The following is a 25,416-nucleotide window of genomic DNA, read 5'->3' on the forward strand; positions in this document are numbered from 1 at the left end:
TTCTCAGACCTGCAAAATTTTTGGACCCTGCCCCTTATAATATATTTTGTAAGATTTCTTTGCCATTCTGAAATGAAACTTATAGGAAACAAAGCCTACTTACATATGTACCTTCATAATGAGACTGAGGCCTTTCCATGAATATAAAAAAGTAATCGATAATAAAAACATGGTTTGCAACATGAAAGTACATGGGCCCAGTGCCATTAGAAGATGTGATCAAGTTGCCTGAGGCTTGGACCTCTTCCCAGAGTAACCACAAACTTAACGGAGTATGAATAGCCACAGATGAGACCAATGCCAGTGAGGGGGGAACTGTCTGTGATTTCACTTCCCAGAATGGAAAACAACTCTTTGTTAAGTTCAGAATAAGCACGTTGATCTCCCCCACTGAACTGCAGTCCTAGAAAAGTCAGTGTATATTAAAATTGAGAGGAAATGTATTTTGGTTATATCTAAAACAACTAGTTTTTAGGCTCAAATAATCACAGAATTTTGACATACCAGAATGACCACCAGGACATTGACAAATCCAGCCATGCAAAATGTGGAGAAGTTACACAGGAATGCCCTACAGATTGCAGGATAGCAGAGCATCCCAGTCCCCACCCTCTAGAAACCAGTAGTACCTTCCAATTGTTAGGATGTTTTTTAAAAAGTACCTTTACAGGGCACCTTGTGGCTCAGGCATTTGGAGGTCCGACTCTTGATTTCAGCTCAGGTCATGATCTCAGGGTCATTGAGGTCAAACCCTGCGCTGGGCTTGGCACTTAACACAGCATCTGCCTGAGATCTCTCTCTCTCCCTCCCTTTGCCCCTCCCCCCACTCACACAAACTCTCTCTCCCCCCAAATAAAAAAAACTGCAATCTTTAAAAAAAAAACAGACACCTTTACACATTTCCAAAATGGCCCCTACAGAGTGGACTGCCCCCAAACCAGCCTCTAAGTAAATAATGCTATAGTTTAGTATCTGTGCTCCTTTCAGAGCTCTCTCAAACCATGTGAAAAGTATCATTTTTACCCAAGAAAGGAGACTTGTAGGGTAAGAGTTCTTTCCATGCCCCGGTTCCAGTGCCACATCAATTTTTTTTTTTAAGATTTTATTTATTTATTTGACAGAGAGAGATCACAAGCAGGCAGAGAGGCAGGCAGAGAGACAGGAGGAAGCAGGCTCCCTGCTGAGCAGAGAGCCCGATGCGGGACTCGATCCCAGGACTCCGAGATCATGACCTGAGCCGAAGGCAGCGGCTTAACCCACTGAGCCACCCAGGCGCCCCACCACATCAATTTTTAGAAAAAGGGGAAGGTTGGGAGGGGAATGGGGAGCTGACTTCCTGGAAACTCTGAGAAAGCTACCATGGGTCAAACACAGAGTGCTAGCTGCCACTAACTTGAGTCTGTGGTTCTGGAAACCTGGGAAATGAGCAGCTCAGGAGGCCAGCAGAGTAGTGGACGTGAATGCCGCACTCTTGTCTCTGGCCCTCGCAGAGAAATAGTGAGTGCACAGAAAATGAAGAAAATGGAGCAATTTATAAAGTAGGAAATGATGGTCTTTTCTAACTATTAAGAAAAGCACAATTTAAATGTTCTGTATTAAGTCTTTTTTCATTATTTCATCCAGAAAAATAGTACTTTTCTCCTTTAAAAAAAAAAGTGTATTATTTAACAAACATGAGAATTTGTAAAGTATAATATATTCCAGAAGGTCCTTCAGAAAATTCCTTTTAAAACCTTCCACTTCTGTTTTACCCTCCTCCCATAAAGTTGTAAACAGGAAATGCCTTGCCTTTTAAAATAAAGGCTGTTGCAAAACACTGAATAGTAGACGTAACAAGTAGCTTGTTATTCGTGCGGAAAATGAAATTGTGGCAAATTTTCAGGTCCTGAGGACAGTTGAAGATTTTTTTAAAAGTATTCCCAATTGATAGCATTGTGGAACAGATGTGATTTTTCAACTTATGTTTTCAAATTCCAAATATTGATTACTTATTGGAAATTAAGCTAACGATTATTAAGCATATGGTCTTTAGTGTTATTACCAATGGTCGCATTTTTAGTCTGATGGTAAGAATAGTATAGGTGAAGCTTTATAGTAGTGAAAAAGTGAAAAAAAACCCCAAACACAAAAACAATAAACAGAGAACAACAGAATTAGTTGAACATGTAGGTTACGTAGCCACTAAAAATAATGTTTTCAAAGAACATTTAAGGGCGGGGGAAAAGTTTGCAATACAAGAGCAAAGATAGTAGTACTTAAAGCAGTAAATTTCATTTGTTGTGAAATATATATATATACACATACATATATATGTATGTGTATATATATATATATATAAATAAATATATAAATATTTATTTATTTATTTTTTACTTAAAGCTAGAAAAAAAGTGATTTTTCTTCAGGAGGCTGGTGAAATTGAACTACTTGTATCGTTTTTTTTCCTAAATACCAAGCATATTGGGGCACCTGGGTGGCTCAGTCCGTTAAGCATCAGCCTCCAGCTTAGTTCATGATCCGGGGGTCTGGAATCAAGCCCCAGTTGTGCTCTCTGCTGGTCAGGAAGTCTCCTGCTCTGTCTCCCTCTGCCTGTAGCTCCCCTGCTTGTGCTCTTTCTTTCTGTCAAGTAAATAAATAAAATCGTTTAAATACATACATACATACATAAATACCTACATACTGAGCATGTGTTTAATGAGGAAAGAGGAAGTAGCTTGATCTATAAAGAAGAACTCCAGCTCTCTAAAATTTTTCTAAAATTGATGTTCCTCGCCTGGCTGGCTCAGCTGGTAGAGCGTGCAACTCTCGATCTTGAGGTCATGCATTCAATCCCCATGTTGGGCGTACACCTTACAATCAATCAATCAATAATAAATAATAATAAATAAAAGATAATAAATAAATAAATAAATAAAAAGTAAAATTGGCATTCCTCCTAGAAATCACAGAAAGTCAGTGGGTGAATGAAATGACTAACATTGGTTTTAGGCAAAAGAAAAAGGCTTAGAGATGGAAACAAAGCAACTGAGGTAGAAGTTTCTTGGAGAAGTAGGGAGGAAGGGAGTTACAAATTCAAACTAGCTTGAAAGAAAATCTGAATGGAAAATGAAAGTAATCTTGGGGCACCTGGGTGGCTCTGTCGGTTAAGCATCCAGCTCTTGATTTCGGCTCAGGTCATGATTGCAGGGTCTTGAGGTCGAGCCCTATATCCAGCTCCATGCTAGGAGGGGAGACCACTTGAGATCCTCTCTCTCCCTCTCCCACCACCCTTCTCTCCACTCACAGAAGTGTGTTCTCTCTCTCTCTAAAATAAGTAAACAAATCTCTTTTTTTAAAGATTTTATTTGACAGAGAGAGATCACAAGTAGGCAGAGAGGCAGGCAGAGAGAGAGAGGAGGAAGCAGGTTGAGCAGAGAGCCCGATGTGGGACTTGATCCCAGGACCCCGAGATCATGACCTGAGCCGAAGGCAGAGGCTTAACCCACTGAGCCACCCAGGCGCCCCGTAAACAAATCTTTTTAAAAAGAAAGAAAGAGGGACGCCTGGGTGGCTCAGTTGGTTGGACGACTGCCTTCGGCTCAGGTCATGATCCCAGAGTCCCGGGATCGAGTCCCGCATCGGGCTCCCAGCTCCACGGGGAGTCTGCTTCTCTCTCTGATCTTCTCCTCGCTCATGCTCTCTCTCACTGTCTCTCTCTCAAATAAAATAAATAAAAATATTTAAAAAAATAAATAAATAAAAAGAAAGAAAGAGAAGTAAAAGGAATCTTGAACCCCTGAAATACTCATTGATGAATGTGGTGTATAATAGGAGTGCAGACGTGAAAGCCAGGGCTACCTAAAACCCAGGGAAAGCCAGGCTCTGCAGGTACCCCTACTTTCATGTCTCCAAATCCCAAACTCTTTGTACTACTCTACACCTTCTATAAAAATTTTCATATTACAGCCTATGACCTGCACGCAGGTATCCTGTGATCAGAGAAAGGGGACAAAATGGTGGCTCTCGGAGCAACATCAAAATGAGGGAATATCATGAACAAGTTAAATACTGTTGCTCCTTCAAACCACTGTTCTTCCCATGTTCAAGATTTATTGGTAAGAATAAAGGACATTACACGTCTATTAGTGAAAAGCATATGCGTTTGGAACCCCTCCCTGGTTGGCCTTTAGCTCCTTCTTTAAGCTTTGCAAAGAAAACTTCTGTTGACACAAGAGCAGTCTTTTTTTTTTTTTTTTAAGATTTTATTTATTTATTTGAGAGAGAAACAGTGAGAGAGAGCATGAGCGAGGAGAAGGTCAGAGAGAGAAGTGGACTCCCCGCGGAGCCGGGAGCCCGACGTGGGACTCGATCCTGGGACTCCAGGATCATGACCTGAGCCGAAGGCAGTCGTCCAACCAACTGAGCCACCCAGGCGTCCCGACACAAGAGCAGTCTTAAGCAAGACATGATTTCAGGGAAGAAGGAAGATGGGCTTCCTGCCATGACCAGCATCACTGTGTTCCGTCTGTCCAGCTGCTAGCTCCCCCCACCCTTTCCCCTCCAAGGCTCAGCATCTGCTGCTCAGTTCCCATCCTGGATTATTCTCCGTGTCCTGGCCTCACCAAATGTCTCTCTCTTCTAATGGAGAGAAATTTAGTTCCGCCCCCGAGCTTGCTTGCCACTCCCGCCCCCTCTTCTCTCTTCTCTTTTCTGTATGTCAAAAACCATAACATGCAGCTGAAGTCTGGGAACAAAACAAATAAAAAGTCTTCAGTTTCCAGGGCCACCTGCATTGAAAATAACGGGAGGGGGAGTTAAATAGCAAGATTTTTTTTGTCTGCCACATATTTAAAACCAAGATTATCTATTTACTCCATGTATTTGAGAGACTTGAATGCCCGGTGCCTCGCCAGTGACTTGAAGAGAAGAAAGCTGGGCTATATGCTGTAAACCAGACTTAATCTAGTGATGTTTTAGGACTTCTTATCAATAAGGACGTCAGACAGCTGCCCACTCAGACTTCCCCTTAACCGATGCTTAGGTACACTGCCTTTCTTCCTCCTGAAGTTTTTCATATGCTTATGAAGTAAGGGTGAAAATATTGCCTTTTTTAAAAGTTCATGGAGATACAAATCAAATCCCCCTCTTTCTGCATACTAGCAATGAGGAGGACAGAAGTAAGGGATGAAGTTCAGGTGGCCCCCCTCTAAGCTGAGAATGGGCAAGAGTAAAATCATAGACCCACAGGACAGTGAGTATGACCACATGGAACCATCTGACAGCAGAACTCCAAAGAGGTTTTTTTTTGACCCATCGACTAACCCACACTATGGGAGAATAGGGTGCTAGGACGCAAGCAGATTTAGAACTTTACTCAAAAGCTGACAGTAGTTCTCATCCCCAAGGGCAATTGGAAGTGGTGGCAGGCACCGATATGGTTGTCAGAATGACTAAGGGTCCCTTCAGGCATCTGACGGACAGGGGTCAGGGATGCTAAAGGACCAGTGATCCAGGGATGCAGGCACAGTAAAGCATTGTATTGTCTGAAATCCCCAGAGTGCCCCACCTCAGGAACTGTGGTTGAACATCCTGATGCTGGCTGCAAATCAACTCCTCAAGTGGAGGCTGGGCTAAGAGCTCAGAAAGCAGACAGAAGATTTAGGAAAAACAGCCTTATTGCCACCTACTCTGTGGGACAGTGACCCAGCGTTACATAGCAGAGGAGACACTCATCCTAGAGCCCTGGCGTTCATTTGAGTCCTGTGCCACTGGGGGGTCATAAAAGCAATTAAATGAGTCACATCAAAAATCTTTAGAAGTTGAATAGAGTAAAAGCAAATTGAGGATATCAGAGTGTATCCCAGTATGAATAAGTATTTCATATTGAGTGTGTGCATGCATGTGTGTTTACCAGCAAAAGAGGTAAGATGTATTTTGTACTGTGGGTCCCTGTAGGGGCACCTGGGTGGCTCAGTGGGTTAAAGCCTCTGCCTTCGGCTTAGGTCATGATCTCAGGTCCTGGGATTGAGCCCTGCATAAGGCTCTCTGCTTAGCAGGGAGCCTGCTTCCTCCTCTCTCTCTCTGCCTGCCTCTCTGCCTACTTGTGATCTCTGTCTGTCAAATAAATAAATAAAATCTTAAAAAAAAAAATTGGTAGACCCTTACCTAGGAGTCCTGCTCTTGTTCACGGTCCTTTATGCACTTGAAGGGAACACAATAGCCTGAAATGACCTTGTAACAAGGTTTGCAGCCACACCTTTTCAAAGATTCTGTTGTAAATGGTTAAAGGAGCATGACTGATAAAATAAACTTTGTTGGGCACCTGGTGACTCAGTCAGTTAAGCATCTGCCTTCAGCTTGGGTCATCCTGGGATCAAGTCCTACATCAGGCTCCCTGCTCAGTGGAGAGCCTACCTCTCCCTCTGCCTCCTACTCCCCCTGCTTGTGCTCTCTTTCTCTCTGTCAAATAAATAAGTAAATTCTTTTTTTTTTTTAATTTTTAATTAGCTTTGTTAAATATTTAGGGGATTCTTTTCACTTCTATCTTTAATTGCTGCATTGCATATTTGCATATTTTTTGAGAAGATCTAATTCATTCTTTAAAAGTGTATACTTTAGTGGTTCTTAGTATATTCACAAAATAGTGAAACCATAATGTCCATAGGCCTAGAACATTCACCCTAAAAAGAAACCGGAGAGAAAATGTTTTCAAATTAGCTGGTGAGTTTTATCATGCGAATAACATTTCACTTCAAAAAAACAAGACCTATACCCGTTAACAGTTACTACCTAGTCTCCCCTACAGCAGAGCAACTATTAATCTACTTCCTGGCCGAACAGATTTGCCTGTTGTGGATATTTCATATGAATGGAATCACACAGTATGTGGTCTGTTGTGACTGGCTTCTTTCTCTTAATAAAGTGGTTTGTTTGTTTGTTTTTGTTTTTAAAAGATTTTACTTATTTATTTGACAGACAGAGATCACAAGTAGGCAGAGAGGCAGCCAGAGAGAGAGAGAGGAGGAAGCAGGCTCCCCGCCGAGCAGAGAGCCGGACACCGGACTTGATCCCTGGACCCTGAGATCATAATCGAGCTGAAGGCAGAGACTTAACCCACTGAGCAACCCAGGCACCCTAGTAGTGTTTTTGAGGTTCGCCCGTGTTTTAGCCTGAGTCAGTACTTCATTCCTCTTTATTGACAAATAACATTCCATTGTATGGATATACCACATTTTATCTATCCATTCATCTGTTAATGAACATATGAGTTGTTTCCTCTTTTGGGGTATTATGAATAATTCTGTGAACATTCATGTACACATTTCTCTGCGGACATAGGTCCTCCATTCTCTTGGATATATACCTAAGAGCGGAATTTCTAGGTCATATGGTAAGTCCATCTTTAACTTTTGAAGAACTACCAAAATGTTTTCTAAGTGGGTATACCATTTTACATTCCCACCAGCAAGGTATGAATTGGGAAAATGTCTATTCAAATCTTTTGCCATATTTGATTGGGCTACCTTTATTTTTGAGATGCAAGAGTTCTTTATATCCCTCATTTGATGTATAATTTGCAAATGTTTTCTCCCCTTCTGTGGGTTATCTTTTTATTTCATTAGTAATGTCCTTCGAAGCACAACAGTTTTACTTTTTATGAAGTCCAATTTATTTTTTCTTTGTCACTAGTACATTTGGTGTCATATGTAAGAACCCATTGCCTAATCGAAAGGGACAAAGATATATGCCTAGGTTTTCTTTCAAAAATTTAATAGTTTTAGCTCCTACATTTAGTTCTTTGATCTCTTTTGAGTTAATTTTTCTCTATGGTGTGAGGTAGGGGTCTGACTTCTTTCTTGTAAATGTGGATTTCCAGTTATCCCAGTATCATCTGTTGAAAAGACAATGCTTTCCCTATTGAAATGTATTGGTGCCTACATTACATCTTAAGAACAGCTAAGTACAGCTTTAGAGAACAAATATTACAAAAGCTAAATTCACCTGCAAGCTGAGTTTCCTTTAACAGTCTCTGTCCCTTTTTTCTTCCTAAGGGAAATGTGGAAAATTAATCTTTCCAACACATGTGTTTCAAGGTGTGTGTGAAGGGCGGAGATTAAAAAAAAAAAACACAGCAAAATAAAAAGTAATCATTTCATAAATTCCTTTCCAGGATGTAATTTCACACAGAACGAAGCTGAATAAGAAAAAAGGTGGAGAAATGCAAATACTGAATAACACTGACAACCAGGGAATTAAAAGTTTGAGTAAAGAGAGGAGAAAAACACTAGAAACCTACCAGCAGCTGTTTTATCTTTTACAGGTAAGAATAGTTGTTTTCACTAAAAGCTTTGGATTGAGACTCTATATTCCTTGCTGGTGGTTTATAATGGATCTTTTCCCAATATAAAGTTGTAGTCATTGACATGTTTGAGCATGTACCCAGTGCTAAGTACTAAATACCCAGTGCTGTTCTGGGTGCTTCACACACATCATCTCTTTGCATTCTTCCTACCACCCTCGGAAAACTGTAATTATTCTTATGCCCATACGACAGATGAGAAAACTGAGATACACCCAGTAAATGGTAAAGCAAGGGTATTGGAACCCAGGCAGTTTGACTTTCGAGCCCCTGCTTCTGAGACTACGTTATATTACCATTATCTGCAGAGACAGGATAAAATAAGCAGATGCTGTTGGCCGTGACAAAATTAAAATATGTGCCAAACAGATCTTTATCTGAACCAGCTGGCCCTTCTTTTGAGAAAAGAGCCAGAGTTTGGATTAGGGCAATAGGGCATCTTTTTTATTTCATTATTTTCATGGCATCACTACGATGTCAACGAACAGTCATTTTCCACTGCTTCAAGGGTGCAGGTAAGAACTAGTTAAGTTGAACTGCTTATGGTTGGACTGTGGTAGACCAGTTACTGTTTTGGTTAATCACTGATTCAGCTTATCTGCTCTACCAGCACATCCACTCAATCCCAAAGGAAAGTGAGTAAGCAAGTGTTAGTGATAAAGCCTTCCCTTTGGCAGGAAAACTTTCCCCCAAAAAGTAGGTCAGCAGTTCTTCCTTGAGTCAGGTGTCCCTTTGTGTGGGGAGGCTGCTGCTCTTGGTGGTGACTCCCTCAAGGCCTGAAGTCCCTGAATCTTTCCTTGGGGACCACAGTGACATTAGGTATACATAAGACCTATGACCCAAAGCATGAATGAAGTGTGGTTCGTCCCATGAGAGAAGTTATATTAATTTTAGTACACACACGAGAAGGCTCTGTCTGGAGAAAGAATGGCGAGCAGGTGTAGTGCCACAGTTGGCCACCATGTGGCAGCATAGAAGGACAATGCAAAAACAGTATTGTTTGTAGAATCCATTGCTTAACTAACCCCAGCAAACTTCCCAGAAAGAAAGGGGGCTCCGGGGCGCCTGGGTGGCTCAGTGGGTTAAGCCGCTGCCTTCGGCTCAGGTCATGATCTCAGGGTCCTGGGATCGAGTCCCGCGTCGGGCTCTCTGCTCGGCGGGGAGCCTGCTTCCCTCTCTCTCTCTGCCTGCCTCTCTGTCTACTTGTGATCTCTCTCTGTCAAATAAATAAATAAAATCTTTAAAAAAAAAAAAAAAAAGAAAGAAAGGGGGCTCCCACTGGGTAGGGAAGGGTTTTTGTCTACCTCAACTAGAATAGCAGTCATCTACCAATTGAAAATTTAATCTTGGGTATTTCTTCTTCTTGTTTTTTTTTTTTTAAGATCTTATTTATTTATTTGACAGACTGAGATCACAAGTAGGCAGAGAGGCAGGCAGAGAGAGAGGGGGAAGCAGGCTCCCCGCTGAGCAGAGAGCCCGATGTGGGGCTCGATCCCAGGACCTGGGATCATGACCTGAGCCGAAGGCAGAGGCTTTAACCCACTGAGCCTCCCAGGCACCCCATTTATTCTTTTTGACATCCGTGAACCTCCCAAATGTATGAGGTTTCTCTAGGATTTAGTTTCTAGTGTTAGGTTTTGATAGAATTTGTGTCATAAGGAGAGTGAAACTGTAGTCATTAGCCTAAGACTTGTATTTTTTACCTTTTTCTACATGTGGAGACCCATGAATGGAAAGGGTAAAAAGCACAGGAACATGTTGAGAATAACACCACCATTTTATTCCCCCAACAACCCCAAACTGCCAGTCCCAGAGCTCCACCATTCCAGTGGTACCGAGTCCGAGTGAAGTGTCTCTTGAAATCATTTCATTTTCTTTACCTTATCTCGAGACATTAGCCTGAGCTCATTGAGGAAACTGCAGAAAAGCAAATGGTCTGGATTCCCTTGGCCTTTGAATGATGCCTTGGCAAGAAGTTAGAGCCAAGCACAGGTCAGCTGCTATAGGTTTTGCTTGGCGTTCGCCTCTTAAGTCTCAGCCTCTGTGGAAAAGTGTTCAGGTCATCTGGGAGGCATGAGCAGTAGGCTTTTTAGCTTTAGTGTGGGTTTCCTTTCTCCTCATCCCATATGGTTCAGTGTGGAAAAAGAATCACTGCAGAACTGCAGAGAAAGCGTTGTCCTTAGCTAAGGCTTCACAAAGTTTTAATCATGATGAGCTTGAAAGTAAACGGAAGTGGTGAGTTAAACTAGAATCCGGGTTTTCCTTCAAAACTTTACAGCCAAACTGCTTGGGTGTATTAAATGAACACTAGTTTCCATGTACGGAAAATTTTCTTTTCTCATCAGAAGGAAGATGAAGAATAGGGATATTTAATTTCTCTATGTAAATATTTTCCTCTACATCCTATATAGTATTTGTCCTCCTTTAACCTCATCTGGCTGGGGTAGCTACTGGAGAAAACCCATATTACATGAAGGGTGCTGGTGCATCTCAGAATGCCAACCTCAGAAAAACCCTCAGGACTGCACTTTTTAAAATATTTTTTTATTTTTATTTTTATTTTTTTATATTTATTTTATATTTTTTTTAATTCTTGGGTTTTGCAGTCTCTTTTTCTTTCTGTCACTTTCTTCTACCATTTCATCCATCGGCTATCTTGACCTCACCCCTCCCTTCAGCGTCCCCACTTCACTCCTACCTTCTTTCTCCTTATAAAACCTCCTAGCATCCCACTGTCTCCACATGTAAACATATCCTTTTCTTTTTTCTTTCTAGTCTCAGAATATGGGATGTACTTCCTTCTGTCCACTCATCAGTCTTTCTAGAATAATCTATGTAGCTGGGCTCTTGGATTATTATTGCCAGTCTCTTCAGATACTGGAGTCTCTTGGCCAACTCCTCTCTCTTCTGTGTCTCTACAATAAATAGTAATATGTAGCTTGAAATGGTTAAGAGTATATAATGTACATAATATAATTATATTTCATAAATATAGAGCATATAAACTTAAATCCTATTGTAACTTTATAACTTCCTCTAGTATTATTAGCTGACACCTTTTAAAGTTTTATTATGTGTCAGATACTCCACTATATGCTTTCTATATATTAAAGGGGATAGGGTACTCCTCTCTGGTTTAATAATATATTAACATAGAGTTTTTGGGGGGACTTTGTCCTTCTTCCCTCTTTTCTTTTAGACCAATCCTTCGTACCTGGCCAAGCTGATTTTCCAGATGCCACAAAATAAGTCAACTAAATTTATGGACACTGTTATTTTCACACTATACAATTATGCTTCCAATCAGCGAGAAGAGTATCTACTCCTCAAGCTTTTCAAGACTGCTCTGGAGGAAGAAATAAAGTATGTATATAAGTATATATGTAAAAGTATCAATGAATAGATCGTTTTTGTGGCAGCTCTCTCTGACTTACTAAAATACTGTTTAAATTATCCTTATAAGTTACTCATATATACTCAAGTATATCAAATTGCTTAAGAAATTTCTACATCACTATTGGTATTTCCTGATACAGCCTTCTTTTTTTTTTTTTTAAAGATTTTATTTATTTATTTGACAGACAGAGATCACAGGTAGACAGAGAGGCAGGCAGAGAGAGAGGGAAGCAGGCTCCCCGCTGAGCAGAGAGCCCGATTCGGGACTTGATCCCAGGACCCTGAGATCATGACCTGAGCCGAAGGCAGCGGCTTAACCCACTGAGCCACCCAGGTGCCCCCTGATACAGCCTTCTTGATAGCTTTTTTAGAGCTAATTTAGCTTTTGATTTTGCAAGTAAACAGCAACTTGAAAATCAAAGCTTTTTTGAAAGTCAGTGGAAAAAATTTAAAATCCTGTGACTAATAAAGCTATAAACAGATGGGGATAACAGTCTCTGCCAAAAAGTTTTCTTTTACTTCTCACAGTAAAAGTTAGACTGATTTTTGCTTATTTATTTTCTGATTCAGTTACTGTTTTTTTTTTTTTAAAGATTTTATTTATTTGACCGAGAGAGATCACAAGCAGGCAGAGAGGCAAGCAGAGAGAGAGAGAGAGAGAGAGAGGAAGCAGGCTCCCCGCAGACGGGAAAGCCCGATGCGGGACTCGATCCCAGGACCCCGAGATCACGACCTGAGCCGAAGGCAGAGGCTCAACCACTGAGCCACCCAGGTGTCCCCAGTTACTGTTTTTTAAAAAATGTGCAAATACCTATATTAAAGGGGCCCAAAAAATCAGGGAAAATGCCCTTAGCCAACAAGATAGATCTCAACTGCTTTCCTAGATTCTTACAACTTGAGCTAGACTGGTTCCTATGGACCTCTGAAGCGTGTTAGCTAGGAACCTCTGCCCTCAGAGTGTCTGTAAGCCAGCCTCAGAAATAGGATATAAGAGAAATAGAAATGTGTGCGCTGAAATAAATAAGTACTAATGAATGATACACACAGTGTAACAGATCAGAGGGATTGAGAGAAAAGTTCCAGGTACAGATGACATTGTAATAGCGATGTAACAGTATAACAGGACAGACACAGCTGTACTTGTGGGGAACACAGAATAATGTATAAACCTGTCAAATCACTAGGCTCTATGCCTGAAACTAATGTAATGTGTGTCAACTCTACTCAACAGATAAAATATAAGAAAGGGAGGGAGGTAGAAAAGTTCCAGTTAGGTCAGCCGATAAAGACTTTAGGGAGAGGAAGTAGTTGATCCAAATCCTTGAAGAATATCTACAGTTTTTTATAAGAAAAAAAATGGAAACGCGAAATAAAGCACACTGTTGACAGAAAGCATGGGCCAAAGTCTGCAAAAGACCATAGGATCCTTCTGACCAAAATGAGATTTAACAAGTCACAAACAGGAGATGGAACTAGAAAGATAGGTTGGGCCAGAGTACGGGAACCACCAAGTCCAGACCCAAGTGCTGAGGCCCTTTTTACCTCCTTGGAAGGCCTGAAAGGTCTTTGAGCAGATTATTGACACGGCCACACTGGGTTTTTTAGAGGATTGATCTGCTTCTGTGTTTGGGCAGAATAAATGAAAGCCGCACAGGTCAGAGAAATGGGGGCATCAGAAGGAAAAAAATATAGTTTGGGTTTTTAACACAGTGAGTATGAGCTAGAGGTATAGAATGTGAGGGGGGAAATGTCCAGCCAAAGGTCAGAAATCCAGGACCAGCTCCCAGGGAGGAGAGGTGGATTAGACACTGAGATCAGAGGACAAGTTCCAAGGAGATAGTCCTTGAGACTGCATGCCTGAGTGGGCTGTGAGGGTAGATCATGTAGAAAGATGTGAAAGCCAACAGTTCAAATGTGAGGAGAGGAGCCAGCAAAGGAGACCAAGCGAATGACTGGGTGAGATGAGGACTGGAATACGTCACTCTGAGACACTGAGGGTAAAGGGGGGCGCAGAGGGAGCATGTGGTCACGTGGGAGGGTGAGAGGCTGCACGGAGGTGAAAGCGAGGCCAATCAGGGAGGCTCACAGGAGCTGGCAATCAGCAATCAGGAAGGACTCTCTCTGCCACTTGAGGTAGCCAGAAGTTTCCCTGTGGTGCATTTGAGCTCGATTTGAAGAAGTGGAGTCAGTTTGTTGAGTCGAGAACATTGTTTTTAAAATTTGGTAACTAGATGGGACACAATGACCCCCTCGATTCTTCTTACTATCTGTCCACTTTCAGTCCCTTCCTGCCTTCTAGATTGAAATTAAACCCGAGCACTTATTCTCACATCCTTGAGTCCCTCACATAATGAACACACATCTTAACAAACAATTGCTTGCTTTTAAACCATGCCACCTTCAATTTTCATGGAGGAAGTGGAGCCCCATGAAGTCCTTGCCCCCCAGAGAGTATATAGGCTGTTTAAAACTCTACCCACAGAGGCAACCCATTTGTTCTGGTCTGGGCTTCTTTCAGATCAAAGGTGGATCAGGTGCAGGACATAGTGACTGGGAACCCCACGGTCATCAAGATGGTTGTGAGCTTCAACAGGGGTGCCCGGGGACAGAACACTCTGCGCCAGCTCCTGGCTCTGGTGGTGAAAGAGATCCTGGACGACAAGTCCTTGGCCATCAACACGAGCCCTGTAGAGGTGTACAAGGCTTGGGTGAACCAACTGGAAACACAGACTGGAGAAGCCAGGTACCTGAGCCCGGAAGATGTTGGTTTTCAGTCATGTTTTATGATCATTTTTACATGGTTATTATAAATACTCTTAAGCTCTCTTAAAAAAACAAAATTTACTGTCCAGCAGCAGTTTTCAACTGAAGATGTTCCCTCCCTCTAACATATCCATTCTTGAACTCTCGCACATCTCTATATGACACAGTATTTTCAACATTCAGCACCATTTGACCCCCAAATTCACAACTTCTATAATTCTCTCCTTTGGTTCTTTGTGTGTTTCTAAACCTAGACCTGGAAATATTACAGACTTTCTCTTCACCTGATTTTTTTTTTTTTTTTTTTTTTATGGTTACCAAGTCAGTAAGTTCCCTGTGTAAGTATTAGTAAGCCAGGTAGGATGGCTTATCCTGGGTGGTAGTTGGTAAATCTAAGCAATCTCAGCTTTTTATCTTGTGCAAAAGGGTGCCTTGTGCAATCGTTAAGATATGCACAGAGAATTATGTGGATGGTTCTCCCAGCACTGTTTGTAACAGCAAAAAGTTGGGGAAAGTCAAAATATTTATCTGTGAGGAATTTGTTAAATAAATGTTTGTATAACACATAGTAGACTTAGTAAGTGTTTGGAATAGTGGTATAGAAATATTTTTATTGGCATGGAAAAAATGTTTGTGGTATAATTTCCAGTTGCAGTTGGGTACAGAAAACCATTTTCGATTAAAATACATATATGTGTGTATGATATATAGATACACACACATTTATGTAGGGTCTGTATGGAAAATGTGTATGTATCAACTCTATTATACCCATGTGTGTTAGGCCCACATATACAGATGTATAGTGTAGGACCTTGAAAGTTATGCACCAAGATATGAAAGATGGTTGTCTCTGGGTTGGTATTGTATTCTTGATTGTTTATATGCAATTTTTTCTGTAATGAACGTACTGCTTTTTTGTAATTAAAAAAAGGGGTGCCTGGATGGCTCAGTGGGTTAAGCATTTTATTTACTTATTGGACAGAGGGCCAGTGAGAGAGGGAACACAAGCAGGGGGAGTGGGAGAGGGAGAAGCAGGCTTCCCGCCGAGCAGGGAACCCAATGTGGGACCCGATGACAGGACCCTGGGATCATGACTGGAGCCAAAGGCAGATGCTTAACAACTGAGCCACCCTGGTGCCCCAGCATTCAACTCTTGATCTCAGCTCAGGTCTTAAGCCCAGATCTTGATTTCAGGGCTCTGAGTTCAAGCCCTATGTTGGGCTCCATGTTGGGGAACCTTCTTTAAAAAAGAGGGAAAATTAGATGAGTCTATATCACTTGAGTTGCCTCTTATTTTGCCAAGAGAGCCTGCAGTCCCCCTCATCCTACAAGTGGCAGAGAGACTGTCTGGACACATGGGACCTCCCCTCAGCTGGCAAACATTTTGTCCCTGAGGTCAGTGGGTGATGTCTGCTTCACTGTACAAAGCTTGATTGTAGAAACAGCTTGGCAAGGACACAAATGCTTGTCCCTAAGCCCTCAGTTAATTGAATGCCCCTGTTGTGTTTTCAGCAAGCTGCCTTATGATGTGACCACTGAACAAGCTCTAACATACCCAGAAGTGAAAAACAAACTGGAGGCATCCATTGAGAACCTGAGACGGGTCACCGACAAAGTCCTCAACTCTATCATTTCTTCCCTTGATCTCCTGCCGTAAGTTGTACATGTAGCGACTTGAACTTTCTTCCCTGCAAGTTCTTGCAACACGATGGGACATAAATCCTCACAGTGGAGATAGGCGTTTTCCCTCGTGCTGTTTTAACACAATTTTAAAAGTTTGCCTGTGTTTGCCTTGGAAATTCATAACTGTTCTTCAAAGAGGGAACACTAAAAACAGTGCCCAGTGACGATCATCAGCGAAGGTCCTGTGATTCTGTTACCATCTCATTTTATGTTTAATTTTTTAAGAAAATTGCTCCGCTGTGGTTGATGAGAACAACTGCTTTGTGTTTCTTTCTCACTTAGCCTTTTCCCATTCTTTTCTTTTGTCATCTGTTCTGCATGTAGTTATGGATTGAGGTATATAGCGAAAGTACTGAAGAATTCGATCCATGAGAAATTTCCTGATGCCACAGAAGATGAGCTATTAAAGGTAAATTTTCGAGGGTCATCTCTCCATAGCTTCTCTTGGGGGCATGAACCAGAATAATTACCAGCATAACATTTTGTGAGATTTCTTCCCCCTCCATATGACTGTTAATAAAAAGCTGCAGGTCTTCTGTTTTGAATGACTCAAGGTTATTGATGATGCTGAAATTCCTTTAGAGATCTCTCACACATTATTGAGTTTCTTTATAGTAGTGCATCTGGGGGCAATGTGCTCTAATTAACCTAGGTTTCACCAAAAATAATATGATTAACTATATTGGTAATGTGGGGCTCTTTTGACTACCTTTACAGAACTCATTTTTAGGATTCAGATCAGAAAAGGATCTTTCTTGGGAAGAAGCAATGAATATTTACTTCAATTTTTAATAGTCTAAAACCCTTAAGTTGTTTCTCTTAAAAATGGTCTTTTCCTCTGCATTCCTCCAGATTGTGGGGAACCTCCTGTACTACCGGTACATGAACCCAGCTATCGTGGCTCCTGATGGCTTTGATATCATCGACATGACCGCCGGAGGTCAGATCAATCCCGACCAAAGGAGAAACTTGGGGTCAGTGGCCAAAGTCCTTCAGCATGCGGCCTCCAACAAGCTGTTCGAAGGAGAAAACGAGCATCTCTCCTCTATGAACAATTATTTATCAGAGACCTATCAAGAGTTCAGGTGAGAGGAATCATTACTTTTGGAGAAACTTGTGAGATGATAAGGAAGAGTCCTGTGTGCTCTGTACCCAGAAGTGAAGTTGGAGATGAGGATTGGGAACCTCAGGGGACGGTGTGTATTTCTTCTTCTTGCCAACATGGGGGGAAAAGAACGGGCTGGGTCCCTTCTGCATGAGGCTCCCCATCCCACCCCTACCCCCAGGGCCTCTGCTATCCTGAGTCATCCCCAGATGTTTGATTTCTCCTGTGGACAGAATGAAACCTTTATTCTTCCTGGTGTGCTACAGGTTTAGAGGACTTAAAAGTCAGAAGAGCTGATTTCTTCTTCATTGAACTTATGAAGAAGGTGTTTGGTTCCATTTTCTTTAAGAATGTGTCCAGTGAGAAAGAACTTGCTTATCTGCAACAGACAACAGGACACTGAGTATTCAGTTTTTAAAAGGCTAGGGAAATCCAGCTTTCATATTTGTTGAGGATTATATATGACAATGTTCTATTCTTTAACCTCTGTTGTCACCCATATAAGACTTAGGTCTGTTGCCTTAATAGGCATTTCCAAATTCTATCACTGATCTTTCCATGGAAACATGAAAGGCGTGTGTCTGGTAGGAAGATCCATTCCCCCTCAAGCTCTCCACAGAAGCACATTCAACTTGGCGTTCATTTTTTTCTCTTTTTGCCATTCAGTCAGTTGGTCTTAGAAATAAAACATAAATGCAGCCTCTATAACTGCGCTGTTGGAAAATTGATTTCCCACTCCTCAGTTTTTCTCTGGAAGAGTAAATTATCTGCTCACAACGGTAGTTCATGATCATTATTTTCTATTTAGAATTGTGGCCTCTTGTGGGAAAATTCCCTCCAAATCCTCTTACTACAGGAAGTTTTGGTATCTCAAGCTGCTAATTTTAGTTCTTCTCACAGAGGAAAAATGTACTACTTCTTGCACATCCTTATCTGCTACTACAGCTTCCTTTTACTTCCGTTTTTCTCAGATTATTCTTATCAAACATCTGTGGTTCCAGCTCTTCTTCAAAAAGAAACAAAACCAAAGTCCCCCCTCTGCTTCCTCTTAAATTCATATTTTTTCCTCTCACACTTGTATTTATTCTATGTGTTCCTCAGCAACCTATTCAAAGTGTAGGAAGCCAAACTGTCAAAAAAGTGTAGAAGGACTAACTGTCACATGGAAACGTGCTCCTCTCCCATGCCAACATGGCTACCTGCCATTTAACCTCTTCAGCCTTGGGCTGGGAAGGTAGAGGCCTTTTGGATATATAAGCCTTGGGTACCCACAGGAGATAAATCAAGGATAATTTCAGGCACAGGCATGTGAAAATTGACTGCAGGGGAGCCTGGGTGGCTCAGTCTGTTAAGTGTCTGACTCTTGATTTTGGCTCAGGTCACGATCTCAAGGAGATTCTCTCTCTCTCTGTACCCCCACCCCCTTCCCAGGCACGGACACTCCCTCTCTCAAATAAGTAAGTCTTTTTAAAAAAATAGATTCTCTCTCTTTCTCCTTCTGCATCTCCCCACTTGCACTCTCCCTCCTAAAAACAAAACAAAACAAAACAAAACAAAAAAGAGGGGCACCTGGGTGGCTCAGTCATTCAGCTCAGGTCATGATCCCAGCATCCTGGGATGGAGCCCCGCATTGGGCTCCCTGCTCGGTGGGAAGTCTACTTCTCCCTTTCCCACTCCCCCTGTTTGTGTTCCCTCTCTTAAAGAAAAGAAAAGAGGAAAGAAGAAAGAGGAAGGAAGGGAGGAAAGGAGGGAGGGGAGGGAGGGAGGAAGAAAAAGGAAAAGAAAGGGAGAGAGAGAGAGAAAGGAAGGGGAGGGGGGAGGGAAGGGAGGGAAGGGAAGGAAGGAGGAAGGAAATTTACCACCTTATAGAATGAAATACCTTCTCTGCCTATACAAGAGAACCTAAGCCATGATCAGAGCCCCTGGCTTTCTTGAACTCCCTGTCTAAATTTGCTATTATCTAAGGAAGAGACTTTTTAGAATCTGATTACTGGGGGAATGGGACATGGTACGTATTGGTGTTTTTAGCATTAACAGTTTTTCCATTAGTCAGCAACTGTTGTTTGAATCAACTAGGAGTAATGTAGGCTTAACTTGAATTTCAGTCACTTTGGCAACAAAAGCTCTAAAGGGTTATTAGGCCCAGGAACTTGTGCCATTTAAAGGAGCACATTTGGACACCTGGATGGCTCAGTTGGTTAAGCATTTGCCTTCTGCTCAAGTCATGATCCCAGGGTCCTGTGATAGAGGTACACATCGGGCTCCCTGCTCAGCGGGGAGTCTGCTTCTTCCTCTCCTTCTCCCTGACTACAGTCTCTCTCAAATAAATAAATGAAATCTTTTTAAAAATAAAGTAGCACATTTGATAAATTGCTTTCCAGATTATTTTCTCTAGAAAGACTTGATTCTTAGATTAAACACTATCCATCTTGACATTTTTGTTTAAATTTCAGGGGATCTGTTTTCAAAATAACATTTTTTAAATAACCTGCCCATAATTTGACTACATTAAGTCACTAGCAGAACGTGAGGCTGTGTTGCTCTCTCTATTCCTGCTCAAGGAGCTGGGTCCAACATATGGAAACAGGGACTCAGCTTCTAGAGTTAGGAGCCATTCTGGAAGATTCTGTAACAAGTGGTCCCCTTCCCAACACACACACACACACACAGTTTGAGATGGAGAATAAAGCACTAGTCATAATTCATTATTTCCTCAGTGTTTTGACAAAGCTATTTTTGAATTCTGTCTTAAGCATTTGTTTTCTTTGAATTCTGTCTTAAGCATTTGTTTTCTTTGTTAGGAAATACTTCAAAGAAGCCTGTAATGTCCCTGAGCCAGAAGAAAAGTTTAATATGGATAAATACACAGATGTGGTGACAGTCAGCAAACCAGTCATTTATATTTCAATTGAAGAAATCATCAGCACACATTCAGTAAGTGGGGTCTTAGCACATTTCAGATGCTGTTTTCTTGAAAATGCTTAGTCTCTTCGGGGCTTCCTATAAGCATGTACTAATAATACTAAACTCAACATCCTAAGAAACCTTCGATTATTTATTCCCTGACTTATATATGAATAAGATTCCTCTTCCCAAACAAGTCACGTTTACTTTTTACATGGTGCGTTTATTCCCGCTAGTACATAATAAAACTCCTCCCAAACCAGCCAAGTTTTTTTCTTACATGATCTGTTGACAAAGTCAGCCTGTGAATGTAAAGTTTAAGTCCTGAGCAGGGATGGGTCCTGCTATTTCCTCTACCCACCAGGGCCACACTGCCTGAACCCCCACAGTATTTCTCTTCCCCTTTGTAGAATCTTCCCAGCTTTTCCTTAAAATTCTGGGATAATGAGAATATTCTCTCTCTTCTAATGTTGGACATAAAGAGAGGGGAGAATAGGCTGTTCAAGGTTAGGAAAGAGAGGACACCCCACCCAACATTAGCTGTCTGCAAAGAATCATTTCTATTGTTCTGGAAAACCCCATTTCTCAAGGCAGTTTCATAGTCTGTGGTATGTCATAATGTCTCCATCCAGAGGGCATGCAAATATCACCACCATCAGCCATGAAAGGAATATTAAGCGCCTATTGGGGTCAGGGCACTGGGTTTTTGGTTTTTAAGACCAATTGGAACATATTTCCTGAAAAACCTGATTCCTAAAAGATAACCTTTTTGAAAAGTGCTTACCACCTTGCTCCTCTAAGAAAAGTCTTAGGGACATATTAGAAAAGCACTCCAGACCTCCCAAATCAGAGCTTACACTCTGCAAGAACCCAGGTTCTGAAGAGACACACTAGAGGTCAAGAAGCCTTCATTAATCATATACCCAGTTTGGATTACACACAATAGGAGGAAAGCATAACAAATAACACACCTCCGAATGGTCTTGTCCTGCCCATCAAAGAAGATACACTAAGAGATGACAAAATTGGCTGCTAAAATTTCAGTCCATGTTATCAAGTTCTTCCAACAAACTAAAGCTTGAACAGGTTTAGAAGAAAGATTGGATCTTCTTTTGATTTCCCTCTTTCAGGGTTGGAACAAGGAACCCCCCTAACAATTGCAACAAGTTCTCTATGAGTATTTTGAGTGAACTTAATCAATGGCTGGTCGGAACGGCCAGCCGAAGGAGTGAGTTGGTTGATCAAATGAAGAGGCTATACTTCTTTTCTCTATGTATAAACACTCAAAATCATAGAACATGTCCAGCAATGCAACATTTGCAACATTGCTCTAATGAGCGAGTGGACTCATTCATATTTGAGCAACCACTGTTGTCTATTTTTATGGTAGATTACCCATCTCAAAAAAATGTTCACACACTGGCTACACATTTGTTGAGGGCAGTATCTTCCTGAAGAAGAAGTGGTAGGGAGTTCTCTTTTGGAATGAGACATTCTTTCCCAGGGATAGCCAAGAAAAAAATGTTACTGTGTTAATTTAGACTGTTACTCTTTAATGAGAAATAGTCTGTTCTTTTTGTTAACAAAAATTGAAAACAGAGGATTCTGCTTTCCTGGGAAATCTAGCTTGTGACCAGCTTGGAGTTTCTTCATGTGTTAGGTTGGAAGCAGATGTATAACGTGGGAGTATTGTAATTGCAGAGGAAGACTATCCTGTTTACGGTCTGTCTCAAAAGAGGAGGTGTCCCCATGTACACAGAAACTTGGCTTCAGCTCAACCCACCCAGCCTTTGACTCCCTGTCCTCTAAGGGACATGGAGACCCTCAAATTAAGCTCTTCAAAGAGACATTTTCAAAAAATGTTTATGTTCTTTAATTACCAGAATAGAGGGTCGAAGCTAGCTGCCTAAATCCTCACTCTCCAGACAGCAGCCAAATCAGCTCTCCTGTCTCTTCAGAAAACAAGAACATAAATTTATCCTTTGTTTTGTTCTGTCACTAAAGTACCTTCCTCCAAAAATATACATACTACCATTCCAGATGCCACCATGTAATTTTATCTCCTTTGTTACTTACATAATGCCTTTCTTTACTCACCTTGGATCCTTTTGGGGATTGCGTAGCAGAAGAAACACTTGATACATCCAGGTCTCCGGCCAAGGGACCATATGGGCATTTCTGTGATCCCTACCCTTGAAAGATCTTCAATGCCAGGCAGATTAAAATAGTTTAGTGATGATTTTTTTTATAGCCATAGTGTTTGATTACTGCTTAATTTCTCTGTGAAGAGATATTGAAAAGCGCTTCCAGTTTACCCCCAGTATTAGTCAAGAGACTTCTGCCCCGTTGTAGCCCTTTCCTCTCCAACTCTGACCTTTTCAGTCAAGGTGGACTAGAGCACAGGGATTAAGTGGTAGAAGGCTGCTCTGAGGCATATCTCACAAGATCTTGCTAAAAGAGGGTTTGTGGACATCTTTCACAAAGCTCCAGTTTCTTCGTGTAAAGTAAGTACTTACTGCTAAGATAATATTGAAAACTGTGTGTCCCTGTGGTCTCTAATTTCAATAAATGTCAAACTTGTAATTAAGATTCCAACAGTAGGGGCACCTGGCTGGCTCAGTCAGTAGAGCATGGGACTCTTGATCCTCAGGGTCATGAGTTCAAGCCCCACACTGGGCATAAAACTTACTTTAAAAAATATATAAAAATTAAGTCCCAAACAGTATTAGAAGAACCTTGTCTTGGAAAATCAGAAAGGGAACGTGTAAAAATGGTAGCACTTACGAACTTACTTTTGTTTGTGTCTCTGTGTTTATTGCTGTCTCTATAAAGCTCCTGTTGGAACACCAGGAGGCGATTGCAGCTGATAAACAGGACTTGCTGAATGAACTCCTGGAATCGCTGGGAGAGGTACCTAGTGTGGAGTCTTTTCTTGGTAAGAGCTTCTTCTGCCTCCTACTGTGGTTTGTGTTTAGTTGTTCAGTTTTCCTATTCTAGATCAAACAAGTCTTATTGCTTAACCTTACTTAAGAAGATAAAAACACTAGCCCCCATCCTACATTAAGAGTTATGTAATTCGGGGCGCCTGGGTGGCTCAGAGGGTTAAGCCTCTGCCTTCGGCTCAGGTCATGATCTCAGGGTCTTGGGATCGAGCCCCACATCAGGCTCTCTGCTCAGCAGGGAGCCTGCATCCTCCTCTCTCTCTGCCTGTCTCTCTGCCTACTTGTGATCTCTGTCTGTCAAATAAATAAATAAAATCTTAAAAAAAAAAAAAAAAGAGTTATGTAATTCGGGTGCCTGGATGGCTCAGATGTTTTAAGTGTCTGCCTTCACTGGGTCATGATCCTGGGGTCCAGAGATAGACTCCCGTGTTGGGCTCCCTGCTTAGTGAGGAACCTGCTTCTCCCTCTGCCTCTGCCCTTTCTCCTTGCTCTTGCTCACTCTCTCTTTCATGAATAAATAAACAAAATCTTAAAAAAAAAAAAAGTTCTGTAATTCGTCCTAGGTCACAAAGCAATTAGATATTCTTGAAAATAAACTCTAGATGGATCAAAAGGGATTAGTCAACCTGTACATAAAGAAAAGAAATCATTAAAGAGCCAAGTTTATTACAAATTCCTTGCTGAGTTTTATAAGGATTTCTTTTATTAAGTTCTCTCTTCTAGTTTTATTTTCATGTTTTGAGTTTCTGGGCTCCATGTTATTTTAAAGTTCAAATCAGAGATTTTTTAAAGGATGACTGGCTGGCTCAGTTGGTGGAACATGCGACTCTTGATCTTGGAGTTGTGGGTTCTAGCTCCACATTGGGAGTAGAGAATATTTCAAATCTTTAAAAGAGAGAGAGATCTTAAAAGTCTCTTGCAATGTATTAGAATGTGTTGTGTTTTGTTTTGTTTTATGAAGACATTATCCCTGTACAACTGAGCCTGTCTTTCCCATAGAACCTTTATCTTGCGTTGCAGATGCCAACACAATGAGTGAATGGTAAGAATAACAATGTTTTATTTCTGCAGGGGAAGGAGCAGTTGACCCCAATGACCCTAACAAAGCAAATATACTAAATCAACTCTCAAAGATTGAGATTTCCCTTTATTTGACAAGCAAGTATGACCTAGGGGATGGCGAAGCTATAGATGGCCAAAGCCTCATGATAAAGTAAGTTTGGGGCATAATGGGCACATTGTGTCTCTGATTGCGCATCTTAAGACATGCAAATTTAAATAGACTGAATCTCCAAATAATTCATTTTGATGTATCTAAATATTGAAATATGTTGTTTATTCATCAAACATCTGACCAACAGATAATGGACTACTTATCATTTAAGAAGAAACTAAATATTATAATAGTTTATAAAGCCCATTTTGTTTTTCGGTTTTCCATGTAGCAATTTGATTCCTTTCTGTTAAGAAACAAAGTGATTAATTCTGCCTGTAAAAGTCCTGAGGTAACTAAAAGGGAAATAACTGTTTCTGAGTGGTGAAAAGATTAATGAGGAAATACTCGAGACCATATTTAATGTCTGGTATCCAGTGTTGATATAAAAGACGCACCACGGTAAGACCGAACACTGTCATTTGCTTTATTAACCTTCTTTCCTGTTACACTAAGCCCAGATATGTTTACCAGCTTTCATTTATACCCTAGTTTCTGCCCCCGAGAATTTACAGTGAAGCATTCATGATTTTATACTGTATTATTTCCATCAAGGCCTCTGGATGTTCCATACCAGCCCTTTACACACGGAGTAAGAAAGAATGAGATCCATCACTATAAATCAAAACACCATAAGCCAAAACATATGCTCACCAAACAATACAGTTTTTAAGAACTTAAAAACAAAAGGATGCATAAGTCAGTTGTGTATTAGACTGAGGTAGAGAATGGAAGTGGGAAATGGGGCCAAAATGGAATAATTACGTATTTAAGTAATACTTCACACATTACTTCCAAGTTATATGTCATGAGTTCTGAGGTGGTTTTTATTTGTAACGAGAGCTATCCTTACTGCCCCAACAGGATTCAAACAGCCCTCACCTCCAGTTAATTTTTTTCCAGCTGTTCATTATCATCCATTAAAATGGCGGGAAAAAACTTAGTGTCCTTTGTTCCCACCCGTGCTGCTTCTTTTTGGCTTCCTTAGTTTGTCCTCAGATTATCTAAGGCCTGACCTGTATTCATGTACCAAATCTTCAGGACCTGCTCTGTGTCCATGGCCCTGGCT

General features: G+C 41.2%; 1 protein-coding gene across 3 annotated transcripts in view; it reads left to right on the forward strand.

Annotated features, from left to right (window-relative positions):
- IQGAP2 (IQ motif containing GTPase activating protein 2) overlaps nucleotides 1–25,416 on the forward strand; it is a 283,046-nt gene that overhangs the window by 235,788 nt on the left and 21,842 nt on the right. For all 3 annotated transcript variants that reach the window (XM_047729600.1, XM_047729599.1, XM_047729601.1), the window contains 9 exons: nucleotides 8,150–8,299; nucleotides 11,538–11,701; nucleotides 14,253–14,477; nucleotides 16,013–16,153; nucleotides 16,508–16,592; nucleotides 17,036–17,268; nucleotides 20,090–20,222; nucleotides 23,025–23,127; nucleotides 24,206–24,347. In XM_047729600.1, the coding sequence (XP_047585556.1) occupies nucleotides 8,150–8,299; nucleotides 11,538–11,701; nucleotides 14,253–14,477; nucleotides 16,013–16,153; nucleotides 16,508–16,592; nucleotides 17,036–17,268; nucleotides 20,090–20,222; nucleotides 23,025–23,127; nucleotides 24,206–24,347 (1,376 nt within the window). The remainder of the gene's footprint in view (nucleotides 1–8,149; nucleotides 8,300–11,537; nucleotides 11,702–14,252; nucleotides 14,478–16,012; nucleotides 16,154–16,507; nucleotides 16,593–17,035; nucleotides 17,269–20,089; nucleotides 20,223–23,024; nucleotides 23,128–24,205; nucleotides 24,348–25,416) is intronic.

The sequence above is a fragment of the Lutra lutra genome, chromosome 5 (genome assembly GCF_902655055.1).
Source record: "Lutra lutra chromosome 5, mLutLut1.2, whole genome shotgun sequence".
NCBI classification, from domain to species: Eukaryota; Metazoa; Chordata; class Mammalia; order Carnivora; family Mustelidae; genus Lutra; species Lutra lutra.